The sequence below is a fragment of the Anguilla anguilla genome, chromosome 3 (genome assembly GCF_013347855.1).
Source record: "Anguilla anguilla isolate fAngAng1 chromosome 3, fAngAng1.pri, whole genome shotgun sequence".
NCBI classification, from domain to species: domain Eukaryota; kingdom Metazoa; phylum Chordata; class Actinopteri; order Anguilliformes; family Anguillidae; genus Anguilla; species Anguilla anguilla.
Window position 1 is genome coordinate 66,759,869 of NC_049203.1, and position 25,000 is coordinate 66,784,868.

At 47.1% G+C, this 25,000-nt stretch overlaps 1 protein-coding gene across 4 annotated transcripts in view; it reads right to left on the reverse strand.

The window, feature by feature from the left end:
- The window catches only part of LOC118223252 (receptor tyrosine-protein kinase erbB-4-like), a 366,133-nt gene that overhangs the window by 60,160 nt on the left and 280,973 nt on the right, over window positions 1-25,000 (reverse strand). For all 4 annotated transcript variants that reach the window (XM_035409520.1, XM_035409521.1, XM_035409517.1 and 1 more), the window contains exons 11-17: window positions 24,465-24,555; window positions 22,837-23,036; window positions 19,370-19,502; window positions 13,406-13,499; window positions 11,613-11,767; window positions 10,257-10,301; window positions 2,889-3,021 (exon numbers count right to left, since the gene is read on the reverse strand). In XM_035409520.1, the coding sequence (XP_035265411.1) occupies window positions 2,889-3,021; window positions 10,257-10,301; window positions 11,613-11,767; window positions 13,406-13,499; window positions 19,370-19,502; window positions 22,837-23,036; window positions 24,465-24,555 (851 nt within the window). The remainder of the gene's footprint in view (window positions 1-2,888; window positions 3,022-10,256; window positions 10,302-11,612; window positions 11,768-13,405; window positions 13,500-19,369; window positions 19,503-22,836; window positions 23,037-24,464; window positions 24,556-25,000) is intronic.

Below are 25,000 nucleotides of genomic sequence, written 5' to 3' on the forward strand. Positions count from 1 at the left end.
TTGGCAAAAAGCATTTGATTCAATTTGGGATATTGACTTATTCTACAAACTTCGTGAAAGCGATGTAGGGGGCTAAACACAAAATATTGTTAAATCAATATGCACAGGTAATAAGTGCGGCATAAAAATTGCCAATAAAATAACAGATCTTTTCATCCAGGAGTGTACTACTACTACTACTACTACTACTACTAATAATAATAATAATAATAATAATAATAATAATGATGATGAAACATTCAAACAGGGAAGCCTTTGTCCCCCTAACTGAAAAGGCCCAGCTCTCAACACTACTACTCAATCCTCTTATATCCCTCTGCCACTGCAACTGAATAATTACTCATTTAAAATGTTATTTGTTGATGCAGTAGTTGATGCTGTTGATGTCACGCTTTTTTATTGTCGCTATATTTCCTCTAGCCAGTATGTACAGTAATGAAATATACAGTAACTCATATCAATGGAGCCTTTGAATATGATTAAATATGAATTTGAATATGAAAGATCTACAACTGTCATTGCAGTGGTAGAGAGAGAGAGAGAGAGAGAGAGAAAACGATTCCCCAGTGAGGACTGAAAAGACTTCCATCATGTATGCGTAAATCTGACTGCGTGAGAGAGGCAGGGGATATATCAAAGTCCTTTCTTCCAACAGGTGACATTAAACAAGGCTTTAATGTCCCAGGTGACATACAGTAGCTCTCTCTCTCTTTCTCTCCTCTCTCTCTCCCTCCCTCTCTCTTTTTCTTTCTCTCTCTGTCCTCCGCAAGCAGCAGATCTCAAAAAGTCTGCTGTCCTTCCTCCACGTCTTCATTCAGGGGGGTGTGATTTAATGGTCCCGCTCTTTTTCGCAGCCAATCACCGCAAGCTGATGACATCATCACCAATTTCTCTAAAACATTCTTCCCCACCCAAAATATTTCTTAGTATTCTTTCTGGGTACAATGCATGCATCCAACTGAAGGCTAAACTAATTGGTCTGGATGTCTGCACTTAGAAGAGTTGAAGGTTTTTAAGTTCATTTTTTTAAGGACAAAAAAAATAAATAAATTCTCTACAGAGGAGGATGAGCAGGCCTAACTGACAGCTGTCAATAACGCTTGACACAGAGCCTGCAGATTATCCAAACGCGCAGTGACAGGTAGTGCTTCTCTTTTCAGGACTGTGGACAGACAGGAAGGAAAACATGGCCCCTTCCCTGCAATGAGAAGCTGTTCACTCCACTGAATACTAAATGCGTCCTGCGGGTTAGCATTCCTGCTAGCTACCACAAGTTCACTTTCAGCAAGGAAGACAAGAACCCTTCAATAATGCTACACTGTCTGTGATGCGCAATAATGATTTATTAGAAATATATCAGTTTCATGTATCACCATACTGCAGTTCACAGGGCATTTTAAGTGTGGAGTAGCTACAGAAACCAGGTCCCACTGTGACTCTCCAGGACCAGGGTAGTTAGCTCTGTTATAACGCACTGCTGTACAGTGTGTACTATACTTTACTTTAGCGTAGTTCAGTATTGTATAGTAGTGTGTAGTATATACACACTATGTGGACGGATTGTGGCACAGTGGGTAAGGAACTGCGCTTGAAACCGAAAGGTCGCAGGTTCGATTCCCGGGTAAGGACACTGCCGTTGTACCCTTGAGCAAGGTACTTAACCTGCATTGCTTCAGTATATATCCAGCTGTATAAATGGATACAGTGTAAAAAAAATAAATAAAAAAAAAGTTGTGTAAGTCGCTCTGGATAAGAGCGTCTGCTAAATGCCTGTAATGTAATGTAATGTAGTATAACACAGCATTGTATTGTACTGTACAGAATGGCCATCCTTGTACTGGATTCATGTTTGTTAAATACATACAGCAAACTAAAAAAAAGTACAAATCCATACTAGGGTAGCATTGCACAGCAGAAGCCAATTAAATTTGCAAACTGAGCAAAAGAAGACAACTTGTTAGAAACAAAAGTTCTCCGTTTTAACATTGGCCCTTCCTCCACACCTGCTACGCAAAGCTTAGCCCAAGGAAGCGTTCAGCAGAGGCTCTGAACTTGTTAAAGCCTGAACGAAACAAACAAAAGGGTTTGTTTTATGAACGCTCTTTAGTGGCATGCTATTGAAGTCCTTACTGCTTTATGATCTCATTAGGTCTCGCTTTAATTAATCCTTCAGTCAGTTTGGGCGCTAATGAACTCTGGGCATTGTAATAAACTTCATGTCCTCTTTCATGTTAATCTGTAGGAGGAAGTGGGCGGAGCCATGGTATGAAAGAGCCAATAGAACGCTTGAATGAGCTCACCGGCGGCATTCAATTTTCCACTCGCAATTTAATCACTTGGAGGACACTTTTAGTCAAAGCAGCTTCCAAAAGTGCATTACACATGGTAATAAAAACATCACGAGCCGGCTAGTGTTGCAATCATATAACTATACTAGGGATGTTTCTGAAAATGTAATTGAGATAATGATAAAAACAAAAAATAAGTAATTAAATAAATAAAAGCATTCAGTGTTGACTGCAAATCAACACTGAAACAAACATTGTAGGGTCCACACGTAAAATGTATCGTACAAATTAATGAAAGCCTTATTTTTTTTAAAAAAGCAAGGCACACGAGAAACGTTACATGAATGAACAACATCAGTTTAAATTAGTTTGCATACTGTGGTTACAAGAAAACCGTGAAATCCTGCAACTCTAGTATGTTTGTTCTTTCTCAGCTATTCCTTACTACACTTCCCAGAACTCAGCCTGTTCACATTTAAAGGGGGTGGGGCTTAATTTTCACTTTATTTCCCATCTGGAAAGTGCAGTGTGAGAACATGTCTTTAGATGACGCTGTGCAAACGCAAACACTCGTTTAATGACAGACGCCACGCGGCTCACCTCCGTCTCCAGGAAGCGACGCAGGGCCCTCTTCTTCTTGATGCTCTTGCGACGGATGTAGATGGCCACGCTCAGCGCCACGATGACCACCACGAACAGACCCCCGATAATGCCAGCCGCTATGAGGGGAGTTCTGCAGGGGAGAGGGGGACAGGGGGGGAAAGAGAGAGGGGGGTGGGAGGGAGAGAGAGAGATGGGGGAGAGAGGGATAGAAAGAGGGGAGGGGGGGGGAGAGAGATGGGGAGGGGGAGAGCGAGAGAAAGAGAGAGAAAGAGAGAGAGCGAGAGAAGGATGGGGAGGGGGAGAGAGAGATTCCAACCTATAAATCTCTTTTGGCAAAACTCTTTTTGAATTTGAATTTTAACCATCTTTCATTTCCACTCTCAGCACACCAATGACATTACATAAATGAAAACAAAGACAAATAAAAAACAAAAAAAAACAAGATTATACAGAAAAAAACACAAATCTGTCACAAAGAAGGAAACTTATTCCATTCCCTCTCCCTATTCCATGTGCAAAAAAGCACACCTCCCTCCACTGAACATAAAACACCCGTATAATTCTAAAACTTCACCACACATTCTGAAACACACTCAAGCCCTCCATTGCTTTATAATACTGAAACTCCATCACTCTGTCCCAGGTCAAACTACAACAACCACATCTTACCTATCCCCTCCACCAATCATATTTTTCATATTTGTTTTGAGAGAGAAAGAGAGACAGGGAGAAAGAGAAGGTGGAGAAAGAAAGTATTCTAACCTGTAAATCTCTTTTGGCAAAACTCTTTATTTGGTACACTAAAACACACCCATGCATATGAGGCAGAGAAACAGACTGTAGGTTTGCCAGACAGAAAAATAAATGAGACAAGAGAGAGATAGAGTGGCACAAAGAAAGGATCTAAGAAAGAGAGAACGTACAGAGGAAAGGACAGTGTCCAGTTTAGGTAAAGGAAAGAAAAAAACAATCTTTTCTGGTGCAGTTACTGGACTTTGGACACCGGACACATTTTTATCAAGGCCAAGGATCAAACTGATGATTGACTTGGCTAGCGACAGTTTGCTGTACATTCTTGCACATTTCTACATTCTGAATTATTGTCGTCTCCTTTGAAAATCTGAGGATTTTATTGCCCGTGCTGTTTGTTGCTTGTCCACTTTCGTTGGCCGCACGCGATTCAAGAGACGCTTTCGAATTAAGAAGCAGCACGAACCGTTCCTTCCCCGTTTGAAGCCTTTCTCGTCAAGCGCGCAGACGAGAACACACATGAACATGCACACACACACACACACACACACACACACACATGGACACACACACACACACATGCACACACACACACACACATGCACACACACACACACACGCACACACACACACACGGACACACACACACACTTCCACGATCCACTTCCGCCACGCCCAGCTGCCCGCCAGGTCCGCGCTCGAGCGCTACTTCCTCCCGCTAACAGGCAGATGGATTTGGGACTTGGCCGCCGCCGCCGGCGCGAAGCTCGCGGCGCTCGAGCGGCGCACGTTAAACCAGGCGAAGGGAGCCGGCCGAACGACTGCACGGCACGAGCGCGAGGCGGCTCCGCTAAGCGCGATGGAGCTCGACTCGCTTCACCCGGGGAGACGCACAGAGCGAAGCCCGTGCCAGCTGTGCCACGCGCTCCTGTTCTGCCACAAAGCCCAAAAACTATTTTGGGCATTAAAGGGGTCAGTGGTGGGGACGGAACGGCAGGGGATCTCCTAAGTATTATTAGTGATTCCACGTACTTCCCAGGAATACAGCAGCCGTACGCTCAGAGAGACAGACACACACGCAAACACACACACATACACACGCACTCACACGCGCACACATACGCAAATGTGTACCAACATACGCACACACACAAACTCACGTGCACGCGCACACACACACACACACACACTCACACACACATTTTGACAGGGCCAAACCCATCAACAGACATCAGCGTGTTCAGCATCCTCCGCATCGTCTTCTCCCTCGCTCCTTGTTCAGGGAGATTTGGATTTATGAAGTCAAACTTTGGCTTCATTTCACAGAATGGAAGAGGGGGGGGACGTGATTAAAGGGCTTCTCCCTCCAAACTACACGGGCGGCCGTTATTTATCTGTCCCGCGCGGCGGTGGGGGGGCCACAGACCCGCCAGCGGGGGCCGGCCGCTCCAGATTAAACCAAAGCGACGGGAGGAGAGGAAGAGGACGGGCGAGGAAGCATTCTCTTCACACCGGGGCGCCAGCGGGTCAGATGAGCTCGTCCCCCCCCCCCGCCCCAGTGGAGTATCTCTCAGGTTAATAAAGTATCGATCCGCGGGCCAGCGCCACAGAGCCCCCCCCCACCCGGGCACAGCGCCGGGCCCTGCCCCCGGGACTCTCTCACCACGCTATCTGCCCATCTCTCTCGCCCCATGCGGCGTTCATTTACCTACATTGAAGAGGGCCACATCACCCCCCCCCCCCCCACACCCCCACCGGACAATTTCACACCAACTCTGCCTGACTCTGCTTTTTCGTGGAGGACAGACGGGGGGGGGGGGGGGTTTGGGATGCGGGGGTTTTCGGGGGGGGGGGGTGCATGAAATCAGTAGCGGAACCAGTGTGGTAGTTTCACTACTAGCTTCTTTCCAGGGTGAAGGGGAAAAAAAAACGAAGAAAAAACTTTAAGAAACTGGTTGCATAACCGACATTTCACTGCAATAATATAAGGAAGATTATTTAGTGGGGGGGGGGAAATACAATCACAGCACAGCGATAGCATTGGTGATAATCACAGGACTAACACACCTTATTGTGGATCACTGGGTTGAACTCTAGAATATTCCCTACTGGATTGTCAACAAAGCACACATTTTTAAAGCCGCATTTTACGGTAGGGAGGAACACCTCCTAAATCTCAAAAGCTTTCATCTGCTGCGTACTGTATATTGCAGGCATATTTTATTCCCCAAATCTTTATTTGTAACTGCACTCAAAAAGTGTTTATGCAATTACTATTATGTATCATGGTACAGTATGTTGGTTGTGAAGTGATTTCGAGGGAGCAGTGCCATTGAAACCCAAAAAGACTGCAGCAAATACAATAAAACGAAGCAATAATTACATGTGGTGCATCAGTAAGGAGCGCATGTGAGAACACACACGTGTGTGTAATAACAGTAATGTGTATGTGCAATCTCTAACTTTCAGGTAACAGTTTGTCTCTTCTTGCAAGCCCTTGTGTGCATGCTGCAGAAATGTTTGACACGTGCATAGGAGTAGTCTCGTGTGTGTGTGTGTGCGTGCGTGCGAGTTTTTTCGCACATTTGGAAGTGTATGTAATTCACATACATCACCATATCGTCAATGTATCATTACTTGTGGTGTCATAAAAATACGGGAACAATGTATAAAACGGGCTCTAATTCCTACAAGGTTCACCCAATATGGATGTAAATATCCCCAAATGAAAGCTTGCACTTTAACCTCATACTCACGATTTCATTTCTAAAACAAACAGAAAATGCGTCACTGTCCAAATGCTTACGGACTGCACTATATATTAGTTGCTCAATGCCTGTACAATTATAAAACATAATACTTGGTAAATATGAGTACACAGAAGACAATGAAAATCAAAACTTTAACTGTTCAATTGAATCCCTGCTGTTGCTAGGTAACTAGGTAACGCGTGGATTCCAAATTTCTCCAACATATAACAGATGTAATCTTGTTTACATTCTGTTTTTTTTTCACACAATGTCGGAAAACAACGGTAACCCAGCATCTACCCATTTGTGTTTTGCCTTTTTGAACTGAACTCAAAACCAAAATCTACACAAAGCGAGAGAAAAAATATTAATATGTATTAGCAGCTAGCTAGCGAAAGGCCTGGGGAGTTACAGATGAGTCACGCAGCAGTACAGTCGAGGGGAATATTACTGAACAGTTGTATTCAAAGTGGAATTCCTGCGGGTGAAGTTTGCATTTGGGTCACTAGTGCTTAAATCTGCGACAAGATTTGATTAAATCTTCAAACCGAGCGAGTGGAAAACTCTGCTCAATCTGAACTCTGTTGAACCATGCCATTTGCCTGTCATCAGCAAAGTTGAAATTCTTTTAAAACAAGCCCACTCCCCTTCCCCCAAATGCAGAGCCACAGCACTGACACTGGCAAACTACAGATGTAAAGACATATACAATTTATGTTGCCTCCCGTAAATTTAAAGCATGTGCAAAAACATGTGCAAGGGTCATTTACAGGATTAACTCATCTATGCAAGCTGAATAAATAGCACTGATTTTACAGTTCTGCGCACCGTCGAACACTGGCTAATTTGGCTAATTTGAACGGAGAAATATGGATTTGAACATGTGGCGATTTGGGTCGGGGTGGCTATACCCCAGCATGCATTTCAGAAGCTCTCTCTCTCTCTCTCTCCTGCGCAGCGGTGCTTCAGTGTCGCTGGCGCGCTGGAAGGGTTTCCCTGCTTAAACGCGGTCCCGTCGCAGGGCTCCAGCAGCCGCAGCTGGTCTCGCCGTCAAATTCTATTCGCTCGTCGGCTAACCGCTTCAATTTCCAATCCGAGGCGCTGATAGCCCTAATCAATTGAAACCAAGTGCCCCGGGGGTCTGTTGTAACGCGGCCGCAAATCGCCAGCTGGTACTCGCCATCGTGTTCCGAAGCGGCTCCGGCGGGGGTGACTCTGGCGCGTGCGTCTCCTCAGATTGCGCCTGTTGCCGCTAATGCGGCGGTTTCGGTTTTCGCGTCGTCCGCCCAATCCGCCCCCCCCCCCTTGTCTCATTAATCAAAAATTAATTCTGCGGCTCGTCGATTCGCTCGTCGGCTCGTCGATTCGCTCGCGCGTTCGCTGCCTTTGACCTCCCGTCCCGAACGTCTCCCGTGAGTTCCCCGTAAAGTCCTTATTCGTAAATCTTTTTCACGCTCGAAAAAAAATAAAATAAAATAAAAAAACATTTAGCGGCGCTCTTTTCTCTTCCAGGGCGAACGAGGCAAACCGTTTTTTTTTTTAAATTTCAGTTTACCGAGCCAGAAGTGAATCAGAGAAAGACTTTTGACTTCACGGTCATGTCGTTAATCGTCAGCCTCTGTTTGTCGTTTTTTTAATCATTTGCCTCTCTTGTACTCTCCTGTTCTGATATCGTCTGCGTCATCTTTAGCCGTGGATGTGTTACACCACTCTATGCCCGTGTGACTACAAGCGCATAGCGTGAGTGGAAGTATACCCACGGGCGTGTAGCTGACACGCTAACCGTTGTTTTACGATATCGTGGGGCACTCAGGAGTGTGTGTTTACGTAAGTGTACAGTATGTCTGTGGCCTTATGCATAGAGCTTTCTCTCTATCCAGGTAATCCAGAAACATGAATAACACAGTTAACAGGTCAGTGTTGAATCAACTCTTACAGAGTATAGAATAGATATACGGTCCCAATTGGAACGGTGTTGACAGAGCTGAAGTAACACTGGACATTTTACTGTGGATGCAGCATTTCCTGCTGAGAAAGAGAGCTTTTAGCATGCGGCCACAAATATGTTTTGACGATGTGCTTGATTTTTTACGGAGAGAGTGTAAACTATGTTTTACGAGAGGAATTAAACGATGAGGACGGGGGAAGCCCAAGAAAAATAGAAACTGGCACATAGATAAATACTGGAGAGAAAAGGAGAGAAGCCCAAAGAAAAAGAAAGAGAAAAAGGTGGATATAATTAACTCTACTCATCATCCCCGTGTTGACCTTATTGATCCCCTGCAAAGCCAACAGTACTAACACACACACGCACGCACACACGCACGCACATGTGCGCACATACACTCACATACGCGCACACACACACACGCACGCACATGTGCGCACATACACTCACATACGCGCACACACACACACAGGCACACACACATACAAACAGGCACACACGCACACATACAAACACACACACACACACACACACACACCCATCTGCTGTCACCCCTGGGTATGGAACACCACGGGGCCGGAGTCCAGGTAACACCTCTGTGCGGTGCCGGCGACGGGCGGCCTGGCTAGATTGGTGAGACCTCGGGGAGGGGAGACGCCGTGTGTGGATGTGATTTCCCTCGCCGGTCATAACATGTCTGCTGTCAGACAGCGCGTTCTGTTTCTGCGGTTACTGATTACACCGGGAACCTGCTTACCCAATAACACAGGTGCTACTGTGGGGCGGCTGTAGCCAGAACAATTACCGTTAAATTAGTATTCTACACAGAACCAAATCAACATGCATTTAACAAACAGGCTATACAAACGTTAATTACTTAAAGTCATGCAACAAACGAACATGAACACAACAAACAACATCTCTTATGACTGATATGACCACATATACAATCTGATAAAATATTTAAATTGTCGTTAAACAGATTATTTAGTTAAAGATTTAACTAATTTTAATTGCTTTTGTTGTTTTTTCCTTAGAAATGCTATGGCCCCATTCTACCTTAAACTCTCATCACATCTTGTGCAAAGTGACTATCCAGTTAATGAATCCAATTCATTTCTTGAGACAAAAAACAATATTTTAATACAGTAGTTTCTTAAATCGAATGTGGGGTTTGTCCCTTTGTCCTTATTGGTGTTGAGCCACTATCTACACAGAAATGAGAGCACAGGCTTCCTAACAGGACAGCCTGGCGGGTCAGCGTCCGTCCCTTCTGACTGCTCTCTGTGACCCCACCGTGACCCTGAGGAGCCACAGTCACATGACACGCTCGTCACTGTCTGTCACGGCTCCCCCCGGGCTCGAGGGAGACCGCAGGCCCGCCAGCCTCACGGGTCAAACATGACCCTCGCTCTCTCCAAGCAGAGCAGAGAGAGAGAGAGCGTGGAGAGGGTGTGTGTGTATGAGAGAGTGAGAGAGAGAGAGAGAGCAGGGAGAGGGAGCATGGAGTGTGTGTATAAGAGAGAGAGTGTGGGGTGTGTGTGTGTGTGTGTGTGTATCTGTGAGAGAGAGTGTGGAGAGTGTGTGTGTGTATGAGAGAGACAGAGAGAGAGAGAGGGAGAGAGAGAGAGAGAGCAGAGAGAGGGAACATGGAGTGTGTGTGTGTATGTGCTTGAAAAAAAAACCAGAATAATAAATAATTACATTCTTCTAACCTAGCACCAGAAATTACTTGATAAAGGGGGCGGGGCAGGGGGCTTGTCACTTTGATGATTGATGATGTCATAAATAAACCAGTGGGGAAAATGTGCGACTGTTTGAATATACATGGACCCACAGAAATATTTTGCTTACTAGTACCAATCTACTGCCTACCAGCAGGAGGGGGATAGAGAGGTTATGATTGGTGGAATGTACCTGTCCATCATCCCCACGCAGTCTTGTATCCGGGGTCCAATGCACCTGGGAGGGAGACAGGAGAGTTCATTAAAACCTTCAACAGAGACGGACAAAAAAAAAAGCTCTTTCTCCTGTTCAGTCTCATGCCGTGTCAATTTCGCCGGGCAATTCTAACAGAAAAAAAAGAAAAAGAAAAGAAAAAAAAAAAACTGGGAAGGGATTCAAACAATCGACTGAGAGATTGTTATAGATAGCACTGAAATATAACCTGCTGGGTCAAGAGCCAGTTTTATAAATACTTCTGAAAGCCGAAGACCAGAGAGCTCTGCCCCTCAGTATTAATAAATACAACACGGAGCACTTCCCTCAGCGAAAGGGCCCTATCGCCGGAGACTGCAGAGGGGGGCAGGCGGCCACTAGGGGGCAGACCGAATTACGCAGCCGAGGACTGGGATCCTCCTCGGCTGCGACTCCTATCCCCGCCGCGCGGCTCCGACCTCCAGTGATGCTGCCGCTAATTAGCAGGTGACAAGGACCGCGCTGACCACCTGTGTTTGCGGGTTCCACTCTCTTTGCCCTCAAACAGCGTCGGTCCGATTCCCCCCACTGTGGTGGGGGTAGAGGCTGAGAGAGCCATGGCCTGTGCGTGTTCAGACCAAACACCCTCACTGGCACTCTCCCCAGTGAGCGAGCTGTAATTTATATTGTGGTGCCAAAAATGGAGGTGTGACACTGCCCCTGGTGGACAGTGTCAGCACTACATGCATGGTAAATGGACTGCATTTATATAGCGCTTTTATCCAAAGCGCTTTACAATTGATGCCTCTCATTCACCAGAGCAGTTAGGGATTAGGTGTCTTGCTTAAGGACACTTCGACACGCCCAGGGCGGGGATCGAACCGGCAACCTTCGGACTGCAAGACAACTGCTCTTACCTCCTGAGCTATGTCGCCCCTTGCCCAGCCTACATGCAGGCTGGGTAGCAGCTGAAGCTCATTCCAGTTAGCTCCGCTGCTACCCATTGCCTGATCAGTGGGCTGGATAAATAGGCCTTTCTCTGAGGCCTAAGGATGGATCTTTTTCCTGAGAACTGCTGTGTGTTGGAGATCATGTTGTGGACATTGTACTTTGTCTGGACTGTGGCATTTTTGGGTCATAGCTTCCCACTTATTAGATTTTTTCAAATATATATTTTTTTAAATTATTTGAGTATTTTGAGGACCTTTTTGCCTTGAGGCGACAGTGCTAACCACTGCTCCACCACTCTCAATAATAATAATAATAATAATAATAATAACAATAATAATAATAATCGTACACACACACACACACACACACACGCACACACACACACACGTGCACGCTCAGTCTTACCCCTGTGTGCAGTTGGTGTGGCAGGGGTGGCACTCCTTGTTGGCCTCTGCGTATTTGAAGATGAAGCTGTTGGCCCCCTGCAGGCCATCCGGGCACTTCTCCACGCAGTTGGGGCCGTCTTTGAAGTGTGAGCACTTAACACAGTGATCGGGACCCTGTGTTCCACAGCCGGGGTGGGGGGGGGGGGCATGGGGGGGGGGGGACGAGGGGGGGGGGGGGGGCGTGCGGGAGAGGAGGAGGAGGAGGAGGAGAGAAACGTATAAAAGAGTAAGCAACCAGGCCGAGGATCATAACCATCCCTCAAAGCACGCACAATAACCATAAGCACGGACACGGGGAGGATTTATGGAGATAATAATGGAGGCTGTGAGAGAGGAGACAGGAGAGGGGGGCCGTTAAGGAGACTCTCAGCACAGGCAGCGCTACGGGCGCTAGGAGACGCGCAGACTGACGGACGCGCGCTTCCTGACGGACGTGAGGACAAAAACAGCTTCTCACGGGAGCAGGGCTCGCCATGCCGTAACCACGAAACATCTGCTGGATTCTGTGTGCGTGTGTGTGTGTGTGTGTGTGTGCGTGCATGTTCCTGTGTGTGTGTGTGTGTATGTGCCGGTGCGTCTGTGTGTGTGTGTGTGTGCATGTGTGTGCCTGTGTGTGCCTGTGCATTTGTGAGTATGTGCGTGTGAGTGCATGTGTGTGTGTGTGTTTATGTGTGCATGAGTGCGTGTGTGTGTTTGAGTGTGTGAGCGCATATCTACTCTTGCACATGCAGCGTATGCACACTCACATAAGGATATCATAATGATCACAGTATAACATGGCAGTTTTAAACGCAGTGACACATTTAATGTGCCTTTCTACCACCAGGGAAGGTGTAAATTGCATCCAGGAATCCAACCCTAATAAACGAATAAATACTTTAAATTTGGCAATTACAAAGGCTGAAAAACAAAACAAAACAAAACAAAAGAAACAAAGAATAAAAACGTAACTGCTGGACTGCGGCTAATGAAATTTACTGCAGCCTCTTCAGTTAAGCAGCCCTGTGCCTGGAGCTTCACACAGACCCGAGAGCCTTTGATGCTGTCAGTGTCAGCGCGTATTTGATCTGACAACGGACAGCCTCTTGTGTTCGAAACGTCAATAACACACAAGGCGGCTCGGGCCTCCGTCACATATCAGGCGCTAGTTTGGGAGGACTGCCCCCCCTGCCATCCCCCCCCCCCCCCCCCCAGCATGGCCGAAGTGGGGGAGGCTATGGCCCGCCCCTTCAGGAAGCCCGTGTGGCTCTCCCGCAGGGCCGTCATAAATGTTCTTTACACTGCCGATATCCACAAATACCCATTTAACAGACCCTCGTAAAACAAGAAGAAAAAAAAAACAACTCATCCACTCATCTCCGGTGGGTCAGGTAGATACATCACCTTTTCACTGCCAATTCTGAAAAAGACTGTCACTGTCGACATTTCTAACACAGAAAAGCTTTATTTATCACCGTGTTTACCTGCAACCTAGGGCAGGCTGTGCCATCCCTTTGGAAAAACAGAGGCCGTGCTGGAGAGGGATGTGAGTGGTCAATGTTCAGGCATAATGGCAGTTTTTTTTTTCTATTAGGGAACAGCACACTAGCTAACAGCGCGCAAATATGAGTCCCATGCTCTCAGTCGCCAGTGTCGATTGTGACATCAGCATTAGAACGTTCAGCTGAGAACATTCCGATCACATGCAGTACGTGTGATCTCACACTTTAAAGGGGGTAAGTACAATCAGTGCAGGGCCGGGCTGCATCTTACCGGGCCGTGGCACGTCAGCATGTCGTCCTCAGCCCTCTCACACTGGGCATCGCATTCCAGGCAGACCGAACCGTTGGCAAACTCACGCACATCCCTGAGAGAGAGAGAGACATAGAGAGAAAAAGAGAGAGAGAGAGAGAGAGAGAGAGATTCAGATTACTTCAAATTCCTGAGCTGACTGCACACCAGTGAATGGGAGTTGACGGGATGAATGCACAGGTGTGAATGAAACCATCTTATGTTCAACACTCTGAAAAGCGGGGAGAGAAAATTGTGCCGGCTTCACATTACTGCCGTTCAGCAGACGCTCTTATTGAGAACGACTTTCACAAAACTTTTTTTTACATCGTATCCTTTTATAGGCTGGATGTGGACTGAAGCAACTCAGCAATTCAAGCACCTCGCTCAATGGTACAATAGCAGGGGCCTAACTGGGAATCGAACCTGCGACCTTTAGGTTACAAGAGCACTTCCCCTACCCATTGTACTGCACTGCTTCCCCACACGTTATTATCAAGAGGTAAAAGACCCTTTCACATCACGGTGATTCTGGGCTACAATAAATTTGTTCTGTTCAATGGAATAAAAAGATATTTGATTAGCAGGGCATTACCAGAGTGCTTATTCAATTGTGACTACCGGGCCACGTCATATTCTCTGAGGTTAGTCAAACGCAAAGCACGCGACACAGGTATGCAATCGCTCAATCCAGCCGCTAACGTCGCTAACGTCGCTAACGACGAACCGGCCCAAACAAGCCGGACCGCTTTTCCTCGGAGAGCGAATTACGTCGATCGCCCCGCCTCGGCCAATGAGCAGCTCCGCCCCGGAGTCGGTTAAATTCTCCAGGGGCGCCAGATCCACCCCCGAATCCAGTTACCGAGCCGTCCCCTTCCCGGCGGGAGAATCCGCGAATCGGCGGAGCGCGTTACTCCCAACAGCCGGCCCGGCCGAGAGGCTGTTGTGATTAAGTGTGGCCTTGAGCTGGATCAATATTCTAAATAAGCGAGTGACGGGACCGATGAATAATTAACGGAGCTATAATTAATTTACAAACACAGGGCCCGCTCGGCCTTCTGGGAGGACGAGAGAAGCTTCTCTGAACTTTTTCTCTCTCTCGCTCTCTCTTTTTTTTTTTTTTTTTTTTTCCAAAAGGGCTAGCTGAGGAGATTACCTTGGACGAAGAAGGAGGAGGAGGAGAGGGAAAATAAGATGATAAAGAAGAAGAAGAAGAAGAAGACATTGACAGCCTTCCATTTATATTCTTATTAATGTTTTCCCACTTTCAATCAAGCCGGTCCAGGGGTGGATCTGAGGGGGTTTTTATTGGACACGGAAACGAGACAGCGAGCCAAAACACTACAGCATGATGACGTACCTGTCTGAGAATGAAGCACTTGGAGCTAGAGGAGCCAGCACATCGCTCAGACTTCATCATAACTGCCGGTCATGAAATCTTACTGCTGCTAATGCAGCAGCAAAAAAACCTCTCAGATCCTGTTTAAGCCTAAAGAATCTCAAAGAGATATACTGTTTGTGTTAAAGTTTAAAACTACAGAGGCCAGGGGTATTAGATTCAATCACAGACACACTTGCAGAGAGACGCACGCATGCACATCGTACACACACGCACACAAATACACACACACGCACGCACAAACGCGTTCTCGTACACACGCACGCACACACAAACGCACGCACACACACACGCGCACACACATGCACACACGCACAGACATACATACAGTACACATGCGCAGGCACACACACACACACACACACACATACACACGCACGCACCATATGGAAGTTGCTAGCTATATTCAGACTTCCACCACTGTGGTACTGTTCTCCCCAAAAATCCCCCCCATTCCCATAACACCCACACTACCTCCTGACCAAAATCTCACACCCTCACCCACCAGACCCCACCACCGTGCCCGTGTCCAACAGGATGGATTAAGTCCAGGCTCAGCCGGGGAACATGTGTTCTTTCTGCTTTTTAATTAAAGGGGATCGACTCTCTGGGAGGAAGAATTCAATTACAACTGACTACTGTTTATCTAGGCATGAAAAAAAAACACACATTGGATTATGACAGAGCCAATCCTTTGTCCAGCAATGTTCACTTTAAAACCATTCATTTTTTTTCTTCTTCTGTCTCCTTCTTCTTCTTCTTAATTAAAAAATATAAAGCACACAGAGAAAAGAAAGAGACTGGGGAAAAAAATGTTCAATATTATTCTTTACTGTAGAATTAGTAGCAGCCTTAGAAGAGTGCCGGTGAATATGAGCATGGCATTAGGCCTAAGAGACGAAGAAGGACACCCGGAATGTCACTGTGCAGGCAAGCAGGGAGGGAGGAACGGGGCTCCTGGCCTCTGTTGCCCCGCGTGTTCTGGACTAGCAAATCCCCGCAAAGGTCTCCTCCAAAAACAGATGCCTGGTCTCCAAAGTGCGTCACTGGTCCGTCACCTCAGACACGTCTCCGTTTTTGGAAAGGCTTTGCCGTTATAACCCCAGGTCTTCCTCAGTTATTAGCATGCTGGCGTTCGTTCTTTTCCCGAAAGTTCGTTCTCTTCAGATATTGTTTTTTTGGCGGGAACCCCCAAGCATCCCCAAGCTGGGCAATAAAGAGCTTTCTTTCTGGTTTTCTTCCGAAACGGGGGGGCGGGGACAATCATGACCAAACCGAGGCTGCTGTGCCCCCCTCTCTCTCCTCGGGGGAAGGGGGGGGGGGGTGAAACAGAGACTCGTTCCCGTTTCGGGAGCGTCGCCTCTCACTGTCCCGCGCCAGCGCTGTGAGACGGAGCGCAGAGCGGGATTAGCGGGGCCCGGGGCCCGGGGCCTGTCCCGCCTCACCACCCCGCCACACGCCGGTCGCCCAATCCGCAGGAGTGGCTTTTTAATTAAACCGTTTTTTTTTTCTTTTCTCTCTCCCCCCCCCCCCCCCCCCCGCTCGCTTATCTGGCGTAAGTCCACCCCCCCCCCCCCCCCCCGAATCCCGGCATCGCGAGCCAGCCCGTTCGTCGCTTCCAGCTGCTTCCCCTTCGCCCTCTCGCAGGGGGCGGTCCAGCTGAGGTACTGTCCCGTGACCGCCCCAGTCACATTGGGGAAGCCCGTCCCTCTTACACTTTTGAGTTTTGCAACATCGTTCGAAATTGTGCTTTTTAAATTTCATTTGTCGTTTTTTGCACAGCAGCAAACTAGACAGTCCACTAATGTAACCGAGCTGTGTTTTTTTTCTTTTTTTTAAACAAAAACAAAGCACAGTTTTTATGTGGTTGGCCACAAACAGCATTCAAGATCAACCCCTGAAACTATTTCACCTATCACTTTCCTGAACCAATGAGCAGGCTTGGCTCTGGGTGGCTGAATGTGATTGGTGCATTGGCTGGATGGCTGAATATGATTGGGGTTCACAGCAGGACTAACAGACAGGGAGGATGGACAGGTAAGGAGGTACTGGCTCTTAGAAACAGAAATAGAGAGTGTCACATTGTGAAGCAGACAGAGGCAAGCTTGCCCTGAAAGTGTGAGTGGCTTGGGGGGTGGGTGGGGGTGTGGGGGGGGGGAGGGGGGGTGTGTGGGTGGTTATGTGAAGGAGACCTTGGGATGTGACATGGGGTTAGGAGGGGTGGGGCAGAAGTCAGTCTCATCTGTCAAAATGTTACCCGCCCTACGCTATAACAACTTTCTGGTTAAACTCTACAATCACTAATGTGTGCTCGCAACCATTGATTGACTGGTACTGAAGAAAAGAAAAGGCAAGTATAATTTCTTAAGTATAAAAATATCCCTGCTTCACGCGTGAACACGTGGGATATCCACAAGCACAGAGTGCTTCAGGAGCGCACTGCGGAAAACAGGCTGTGTTTGTGCGCGGCGCCTCCTGCTGGTGAACGAGCAGTGGTCACGTGCACAGGCAGCCATGCCGTTCGTCTCGCCCTCCCCCTACCGTACCTCTTTGAGCTCGTCAGTCTTTTGTCGACCACAGCATGCCTGGTGCGAAGCTGGGTTTTAGACCTCGAGACTCTGGGTTGGGAATGCAAGAAGAAGCATTACAAAACAGGGTCGCTTCGATTCCTGGATGCTGATTGGCTGAGACCGATGATTATTCGTCGATTATAAATCCGATACAGTAACAGCTACTCAAACAGCCTGTTTGTAAATAGTATCACTCCATAGAAAAAAACGTTACTTAAAAAATAATATTATAAAATAAGCAGTATTCTGTCATCAACCTATTGTTTCTATATGTTGTAAATGTTTTATAAACGCAACATGACCGTGCTGTATTGTGCAGCTGTAGCCATGACTATGATTATGACCATGATACAGCATGGCCTCTCACGCTGTATGGCTTAATTAAAATATGTCTTCGCTGGAGGGCAGCTTCAGTGTGTGAGAACAAAGGCATTGTGTGCGGCCTTACATTTCAGGACTGTCCCGGAAACTTCTACACTAGGTTTAGTCCAGCACTGGTATGAGCTAGCTGGAAGCACTGCGTGCCGTAAAGAAAATCCCTGATCACATGACAGCCTGACTACAGATCTGCTGTCATTAAATGGAAAATAAGCATTTGAAGAAGTGCATTAATTTATTTTGCTAAACACATAAAACCGGTGATATTAATCTGTCATAAATAAAAGAAAAATCTGACTGCTTTTCACTATTTTTTTCAAGCAGAAATGTATGAAAAATGCCACGCCGTCTAAGATATGTGACAGATCGGTTGTTCATTTATTTTCAGAATGAAACACACCAGTATATATGATAGTCTTATCACAAACACACTGTATTATGACTCACTTAATGAATTAGCCAATTTTCTCAAAAACCGACTTGAGATAAATATGCATAATACAGCAATTACACCACCAAATATAAAAATAAATCCATCTTTTAATGTTGAAAGAATGGTTTAAAGTGTGGGGAAAGTGCATCTGTCTTTATTCAAAAGCTATATCACTTTTCTTGGAATGCTTTGCGTCATATGCTGCCTCACAGTTCTGGCAACACTTAAGTTCATTTTCGAAAAATAAACAAAAAATAAACCACGTCCTGTATCTTGTGCACTGTAAATGAATATACTCTATGCATATGTCCAAACACGCAGGCACATATGGCAGAAAGAAAGCTGAATTAAAGTTAAAAAAAAAAAAAAAAATTGTGTACCTCTCGGGCACTGTTGGATACACTAGAGATGAAACGGCACACTGCACCACGCTAGTCTTACAGCAGAGGACACCTCACGGGTAGAAAGTTCCAGACAGGCCCCGCCCACTCGCGACAGCTGAGCGCCGTTTCCTCCCGCCTCGCTCCAGAGCCCCGCGTAGCGCGCCCGCCTCGTCGCCGCTTCGAGAGAGAACCCGCCGACGGGAGCGTCCGCCGGAGCTGCGGGTTCGATTCAGCGCGCCTTTAATTCGGGGTCACGGTGAGAGGCGACGGTGGCCCCCCGGGGGACAAGGGCGTGGGGCAGACGTGAAACGCCCTCGCGCCGCTCGTGTTTGCGTTACCGCGAGAACGGGCGGCTTCGGCGGTTTTTCTTCCCGCCGCGGCTCGCGCAGGACGGCGGATGTTTTTGAAACGCGAGAGCGCGTGTTCCCCGCTCCGGGTTTGTGCGGCGCGTGAAGCGCTAACGCTAAGCTCCCAGGACTTCTCCCTTGATGATATCCGCGCGGTTATCTGATGTGATTCATTACCACGCAAGATGGCGGCAAAAGCGGGCCTGAGGCTCAGAGTTCAGACGAGCGCTACAGACGTTTCTGAGACACGCGAAGGACGCGGCGTTACTGTCACGCTTTCTGCGAAAACCTGGGGGTTTCTCGCTCCACGCTGCGTGCGTGTGTGTGTGTGTGCGTGTGTGTGTGTGTGTGTGTGCATGCGTGTGGGTGTGTGTGTCATCCACGATTCTTAAAAACACGAGACGGTGTTCCGCGGTCCCCCGGGACGTCAGCTTACCCTTCGTACAGGTTGCAGGACTCCACGCAGATGCGCCCCCTGCTGAAGAAACGGCAGGACAGGCACTGGTCCGGTCCCGGGCCCCAGCACCCGCCGTCCGAGCACAAGGGGTCACACACCATCCGCTCCAGGGCTGCAGGACAGAGATATAACACATTTATAACACTGTTATAACACGTTTGTAACATGTTTATAACAGATTATAACAACTGCATTACAATTATAACAACTACATTAGAGCTGTCATAATAATAGGCTTGATTTTACTAATTCCCCTTTTGAAATGAGCTGTTATGTTGACAGCTGTATATATAAAACAACAGCAATACTCCATGAATAGTGATTGGACGGCTTTTAACTCATTTTTTAGGCGATTCCTAAAGAGACACAGAAAATTCTACGTTGCTGGGTTACACTGTCGGAAAGTTGAAATTCTGGTCATATTGTAATTGAAAAAAAAACAACAAAAAAACAAAACAAAACATAACTCCCGGTGTATGGCCCTCAGGGTATTTTCAAAAGCGTGTGCGCGTGTATCCTTTGTCGAAATGCGGAGACAACAAGCGAGCTGGAATCGTGAGGTTTAGCACACGGGCTGCACTCGTTAGGAAGAGACTGCGGAGACGATCGTGTGCGGGGGCCAGCAGGGACGGTGGCTCCGTGTTTTTGTGCCAGGGCTGAAGAGAAGTGCTGGGCAGGGGTGGCAGGGGTGGGTGCCAAACGGGGGGCACTGGGAGGGGGTTAGGATGATTTCAAGAGTCAGGGGGCCCTCAAACAATATTAGAGCATACTGTATAGGGGTGCCATATGGGTGGGGGGGAGACCAGGGTTTGACTCCTGCGGAAGTTTGCTGGGTGCTGGGTTTGACCTCATGTGCTTGCTATTTGGGGGTTCAGGCCTGTATTTTGCTCGTTTTTTTTGCTACTCTACATCTTTCTGAGTTTTCTGTAAACCAAAAAAAAAAGTGCTATACAAATACACACCATGACCGACTTTTGTTAGTGCCATTGCAGAGTAGCATCCCGCTCACTCAGTGTGGATAACCCCCCCACCACCGGCCCCCCCTGCCCCCCCCCCCCCCCTCGATCAATGGCTGGGTGAGGAGGGGACTAATGGACATGACTGACTGGTCCACTACTGCTGTACTTAAGTCCATTAAAGCTCCCTTAGGTGTATTCAAGTGTCTCTCTCTCTCTCTCTCTCTCTCTCTCTCTCTCTCTCTCTCTCTCCCTCTCTTTATCTCTCTCTCTCTCTTTATCTCTCTCTCTCTCTCTCTGGATGCCCCCTTGTTTCCGCCTGGCATAGAGAGTAACATTTTCAGAACCTCGCATCAACCATGTGACAACGATGCCCACCGCCGAGCCAAAAGCACATTAAAAAAAATAAATAAATAAATAAAAAACATTTGATAGCCTTGTGTTCTGGATATGTGGCTGGGGCGCTCGTTCTCTAAAAATGGACGGGTCCTCTGCTGGACTGAAATAAATAAGTCTCAAAAAAGCAGCAAAACATGGATTCTAAACGATATCGGCTTTTCAATACCAAGCCCAGCTTCGGGCTCGGAGCGTTTTTGTCTTTTCGGTGCCACGCACGGAATATTTTGAAAAAAAAAAAAGCTCTTGAGAGGGAGAGGGAGCGAGTTTAAAATCAATGGGAACGAAGGCTATGTGAATAAAAGAACACAGCCTGTTTGGAGAAATGAAAGCCCGTTCTGTTCATGTTCCAAAGCTCAGTGTGTATTTAGTGCTTTAGGTCACTGAGGGAACAGAAAAACAAAAACAACCAAAAAAAAAAAAAAGAAGGAAAAACACACAGGCACACTAATGGTAATGGGGGTGATGGTGTGCCTATGTGTTTGTGTTTCTGTTTGTGCGTGTGTGTGTGTGTGTGTGCATGTGTGTGTGTGTGTGTGTGTGGGGGGGGGATTATAATGAAGACGCAGAGATATCAGAAATTTGGCCGCTTCAAAGCTTAGCGCCCTGCTGCAGATGCACAGTATGCGCTGTGCTGATGTTGAAGGCCGAGGTGGGACTCTAGGGAGGGGCGGGGGGGGGGGGGGGCGGGTTGTTGCTGTGCCGTTTGGAAGCCGCTGATGTGGAGAAACAAACATGATCACCAGCTCAAAATAACACCCTGTTCTGCCGAAAGAAAGGAGGATAGAAAGAAAAGGATTTGGATCTTCATCACCATCTCCCCATGACAAATCCAGAGGTGGGGAGGTCAGACAGCACTCGCACTGTGTCCAGGCACCGATGACCGACAGCAATCCCACAATCCTCAACCAAGGTTTCCAGAGGTCCCCCCCCATCCCACCCCCCCGGGCTGGGGTTCATTGCAAGCCCATCACTCGATAACTCACTTGATCTGATTACTGCGCAGCGGCCCAAAAGTTGAATAGGACCTAATGGCGCTAACTGCGCACTTAGCTCGGCAAACGACTCGCCCCGGGTCAATATCACATCCACCTCGTTAGCACAGGGCTGTGGCGGGCGGCGGCTGACGTTGCGCACCTTGAAATCTCTTCTAGAAGCTTCTGAGGAAGGTTGGGGGGGGGGAGGGAGGGGTGGGGGATGGAGGTATGATCTTCACACCAGAATGAACCCCCCTTCCCCGCCCTCTCTTCTCCTTCCCTTACACCCCCCCCCCCCCCCCCCCCAGCAAGAGCCAAACCCCGGTCTCCACCCCAGTCTTCCTGCCGGGCCCGTCCAGGTGTGGACAGCCACATGGGGAGAGGGGTCACACCAGCCCCCCGCGGTCTGTCCTCTGCGCCCCAATGTCAGGAGATCTCCAGCTGTGTCCTGCGTCGCGACCGTCCTCCTCGCCATCACGAGCTCAAGCGTGGCGAATACGTCGCGGCAGTGTCAGCAGTGGCAAGGAGCACCGGATGACGCCGTTTCACATGAATGTCTGCTTAACACTTCCAGGTAAGCTTTCAAAGCTTCAAAGCAGGTGTGATTCAGTGTACTGCAAAGCTTTGACATTGCCGGTAATTTTTTTTACAAAAGTCAAAGGGCATACTTTTCTTTTGTGCTACTGTTTGCTATTTAAAATGAAAAAAAAAAGTAAAAGAAGAAAGAAGAAAAAAAAAGTGAAATGAAATGCTCAGAGAAGCTGTTACTAGCTTTCACTGACAGGTCTACCTCAAACAAAGTCTGTGGTCCATCAGAATAGCTTCCAAGCTGGACTTTGCTGGCAAATCTGGCAGCCATTTTGGAGCTAACCCAGTCGGTCAGACTACACAGTTGGTATTTTCACCACAACAGCAATAGCCGCATTCTGCTCAGAACAGAGCTTGATCCAAATTGAGCAGTTATTCTTCGACAGGAGTAAAATGTGAGGTCAGATGATAAGGTGAGCTCATTGGCAGCAGGGCGTAATTATCACAGGTGTAGATCAGACACACGTTTAGGGGTTCAGTGCGATAGTGGGGCGATAGTTTCTGGGGGGAGGGGGGCACGTAGACTCACTGCACTCCCTGGGTTCGCGGTTGTTCCGGATCAGGACCTTCTGGTTGCCGGTGCGGAAGAGGCTGGTCCAGTTGACCGTGTTGTAGTAGCAGAGCTGGCTGTTGTTGGTGATGTAGACGTTGCCGGCGCTGATCTCGCTCAGTGACTGCAGCTGCAGGGAGGAGATCCACTGCTGCTTCAGGATCAGCAGGGAGATACCACTGTGGGGGAGGGGGGGGGGGTGCGGTGGGAAAGTCCAATAGAAATATTGTTAACATCTGTTGAGATGGTCAGAATGCAGAACAGCAATACACGGGACAGAAACATTTAGAGATATTCAATATCTCCATTGCCAAAGCATACTGTTTGTACAAATAAAATATTGAAAAGAAATTATAACAGTCACAATAAACAAACAGGAACACTAATGGCCATCGTAATAGCAATTATAATCTGACTAATAACAAAAAGTTCTAAATTATATTTTAATAAAATATGTTATCAATATTTGTATAATAACAATGAATCGCAGTTTATAGTATTTTGTCACAGGCAATATATATATATATAACTTTTCATGGTCTCTCTCTCTCTCTCCCTCTCTCCATATCTCTCTCTCCCTCTCCCTCTCTCTCTCTCTATCTCCCTATCTCACCCTCTCTCCCTCTCACTTTAACTTCCCCTCACTCTCTCCCCCCTATCTCTCCTTCTCTCGCTCTCTCCGTCTCTCTCATGGTGTCAGGTGACTTGGGGCTCCTGTTGCCCCACACACTGTGTGAAATGAAATAATTGCCGCATTGGTTGGGCTTCCTCAGACACACTCATGTAGGATAATCCACACTGGCAGACAGAGTCCACACCTCTGTGACACTGTGTTTCAGCACAGCCAGAGTCTCAGCCAATGACAGTGCAGTTCTCCGCAAACGACACCACTGGACCTCCACCACAAATCCGAACACTCCCTGACCTCTGACCTTTCCTGAAGTCCTTTGAGCATGCTCTGCTAAAAACAGTTAACGTCCTCTATAGATGAAACTATATTGACAGCTATAGCAAGAATGAAGGGTAATCTGAGCTATTCTATGAGAATAAGGAGGAATTACACACCCTTTACAAGACAACCGGGGCGGGGGGTGGGGGCAAAATCCTCATAAAGATCTCCATTTACAACAAGGGTAAAACTTTGGCTCGCTCACCAAAAATGATAAATTATGAGAACAACACAAGCACTTATTTATATCCATTTAATAGCCCTGTTTTAATGCTGCTTGGGACCTCTTAAACCTCGCCCTATTTATTCTGCTGCTTTAATGTACTGGACGCAAAATGTACTGTTCCAAAAACTAATTATCAACTCTGCGGTGAGGGTGACATTCATTTTTAAATATGTATATAGCTGACTAACTGTGACAACTGAGAATTACATTTGTTCTTTCATAAGCAGTTTCTGATTCAGGTCAATGGGAGACATCCTTAATCTCCACTGTATTTACACTGGGATAGTTTGGCATGATTACTTGAGAGTCATATCACTAGAAGTCAAAAGCAGAAATGTTGTTGGTGCTCTTCAAATGTGTTGAGTTGTTGTGGATTAGAAACTGAACTCGCTGGCTTTCTTGTTTCATCATGAAGCCACTTTTATTGCTTACCTATACAGTGACCTTCCACCAATGGTTGCCAGGTTGGAGAAGACACTCAGGTCTGTCATGTTCTCCGGCCAGGACTGGATGTTCAGGAACCCTTTTTTGGGGGGCAGGAAGAGAGAATGACATGTACAATCAGCACTGATAAATTATCTCTGATACATGAACACCAATGCAAATCCATCCCATAGGTCCAGTAAAATGAGATGGACAATAAAATGTGTGGATGCGTGAGACTATGTAAGATACTGCTGCTACAATAAAAAAATAAAATAAAATAAAATAAAAACTTTTCCACACCTTTGAAAGACTTCATTACCACTGACCTCTTGTTAAATGGCTCAATCAAATGTATCCATAAATGAACAGTGAACAGCGTGTTCTTGTCCATCTCTTGTTTCATTTACCATTTTACAACGGTTGCTTAAATAAACAGTTTTGATAACAAGAACAAAAATGAGGTATAAAGAGGAGATTCTAACTTTCACTGAGCAATACTTAGGAGAAGTAAGCATTTCGCAAATTGCTAAAATTGCTTTAAC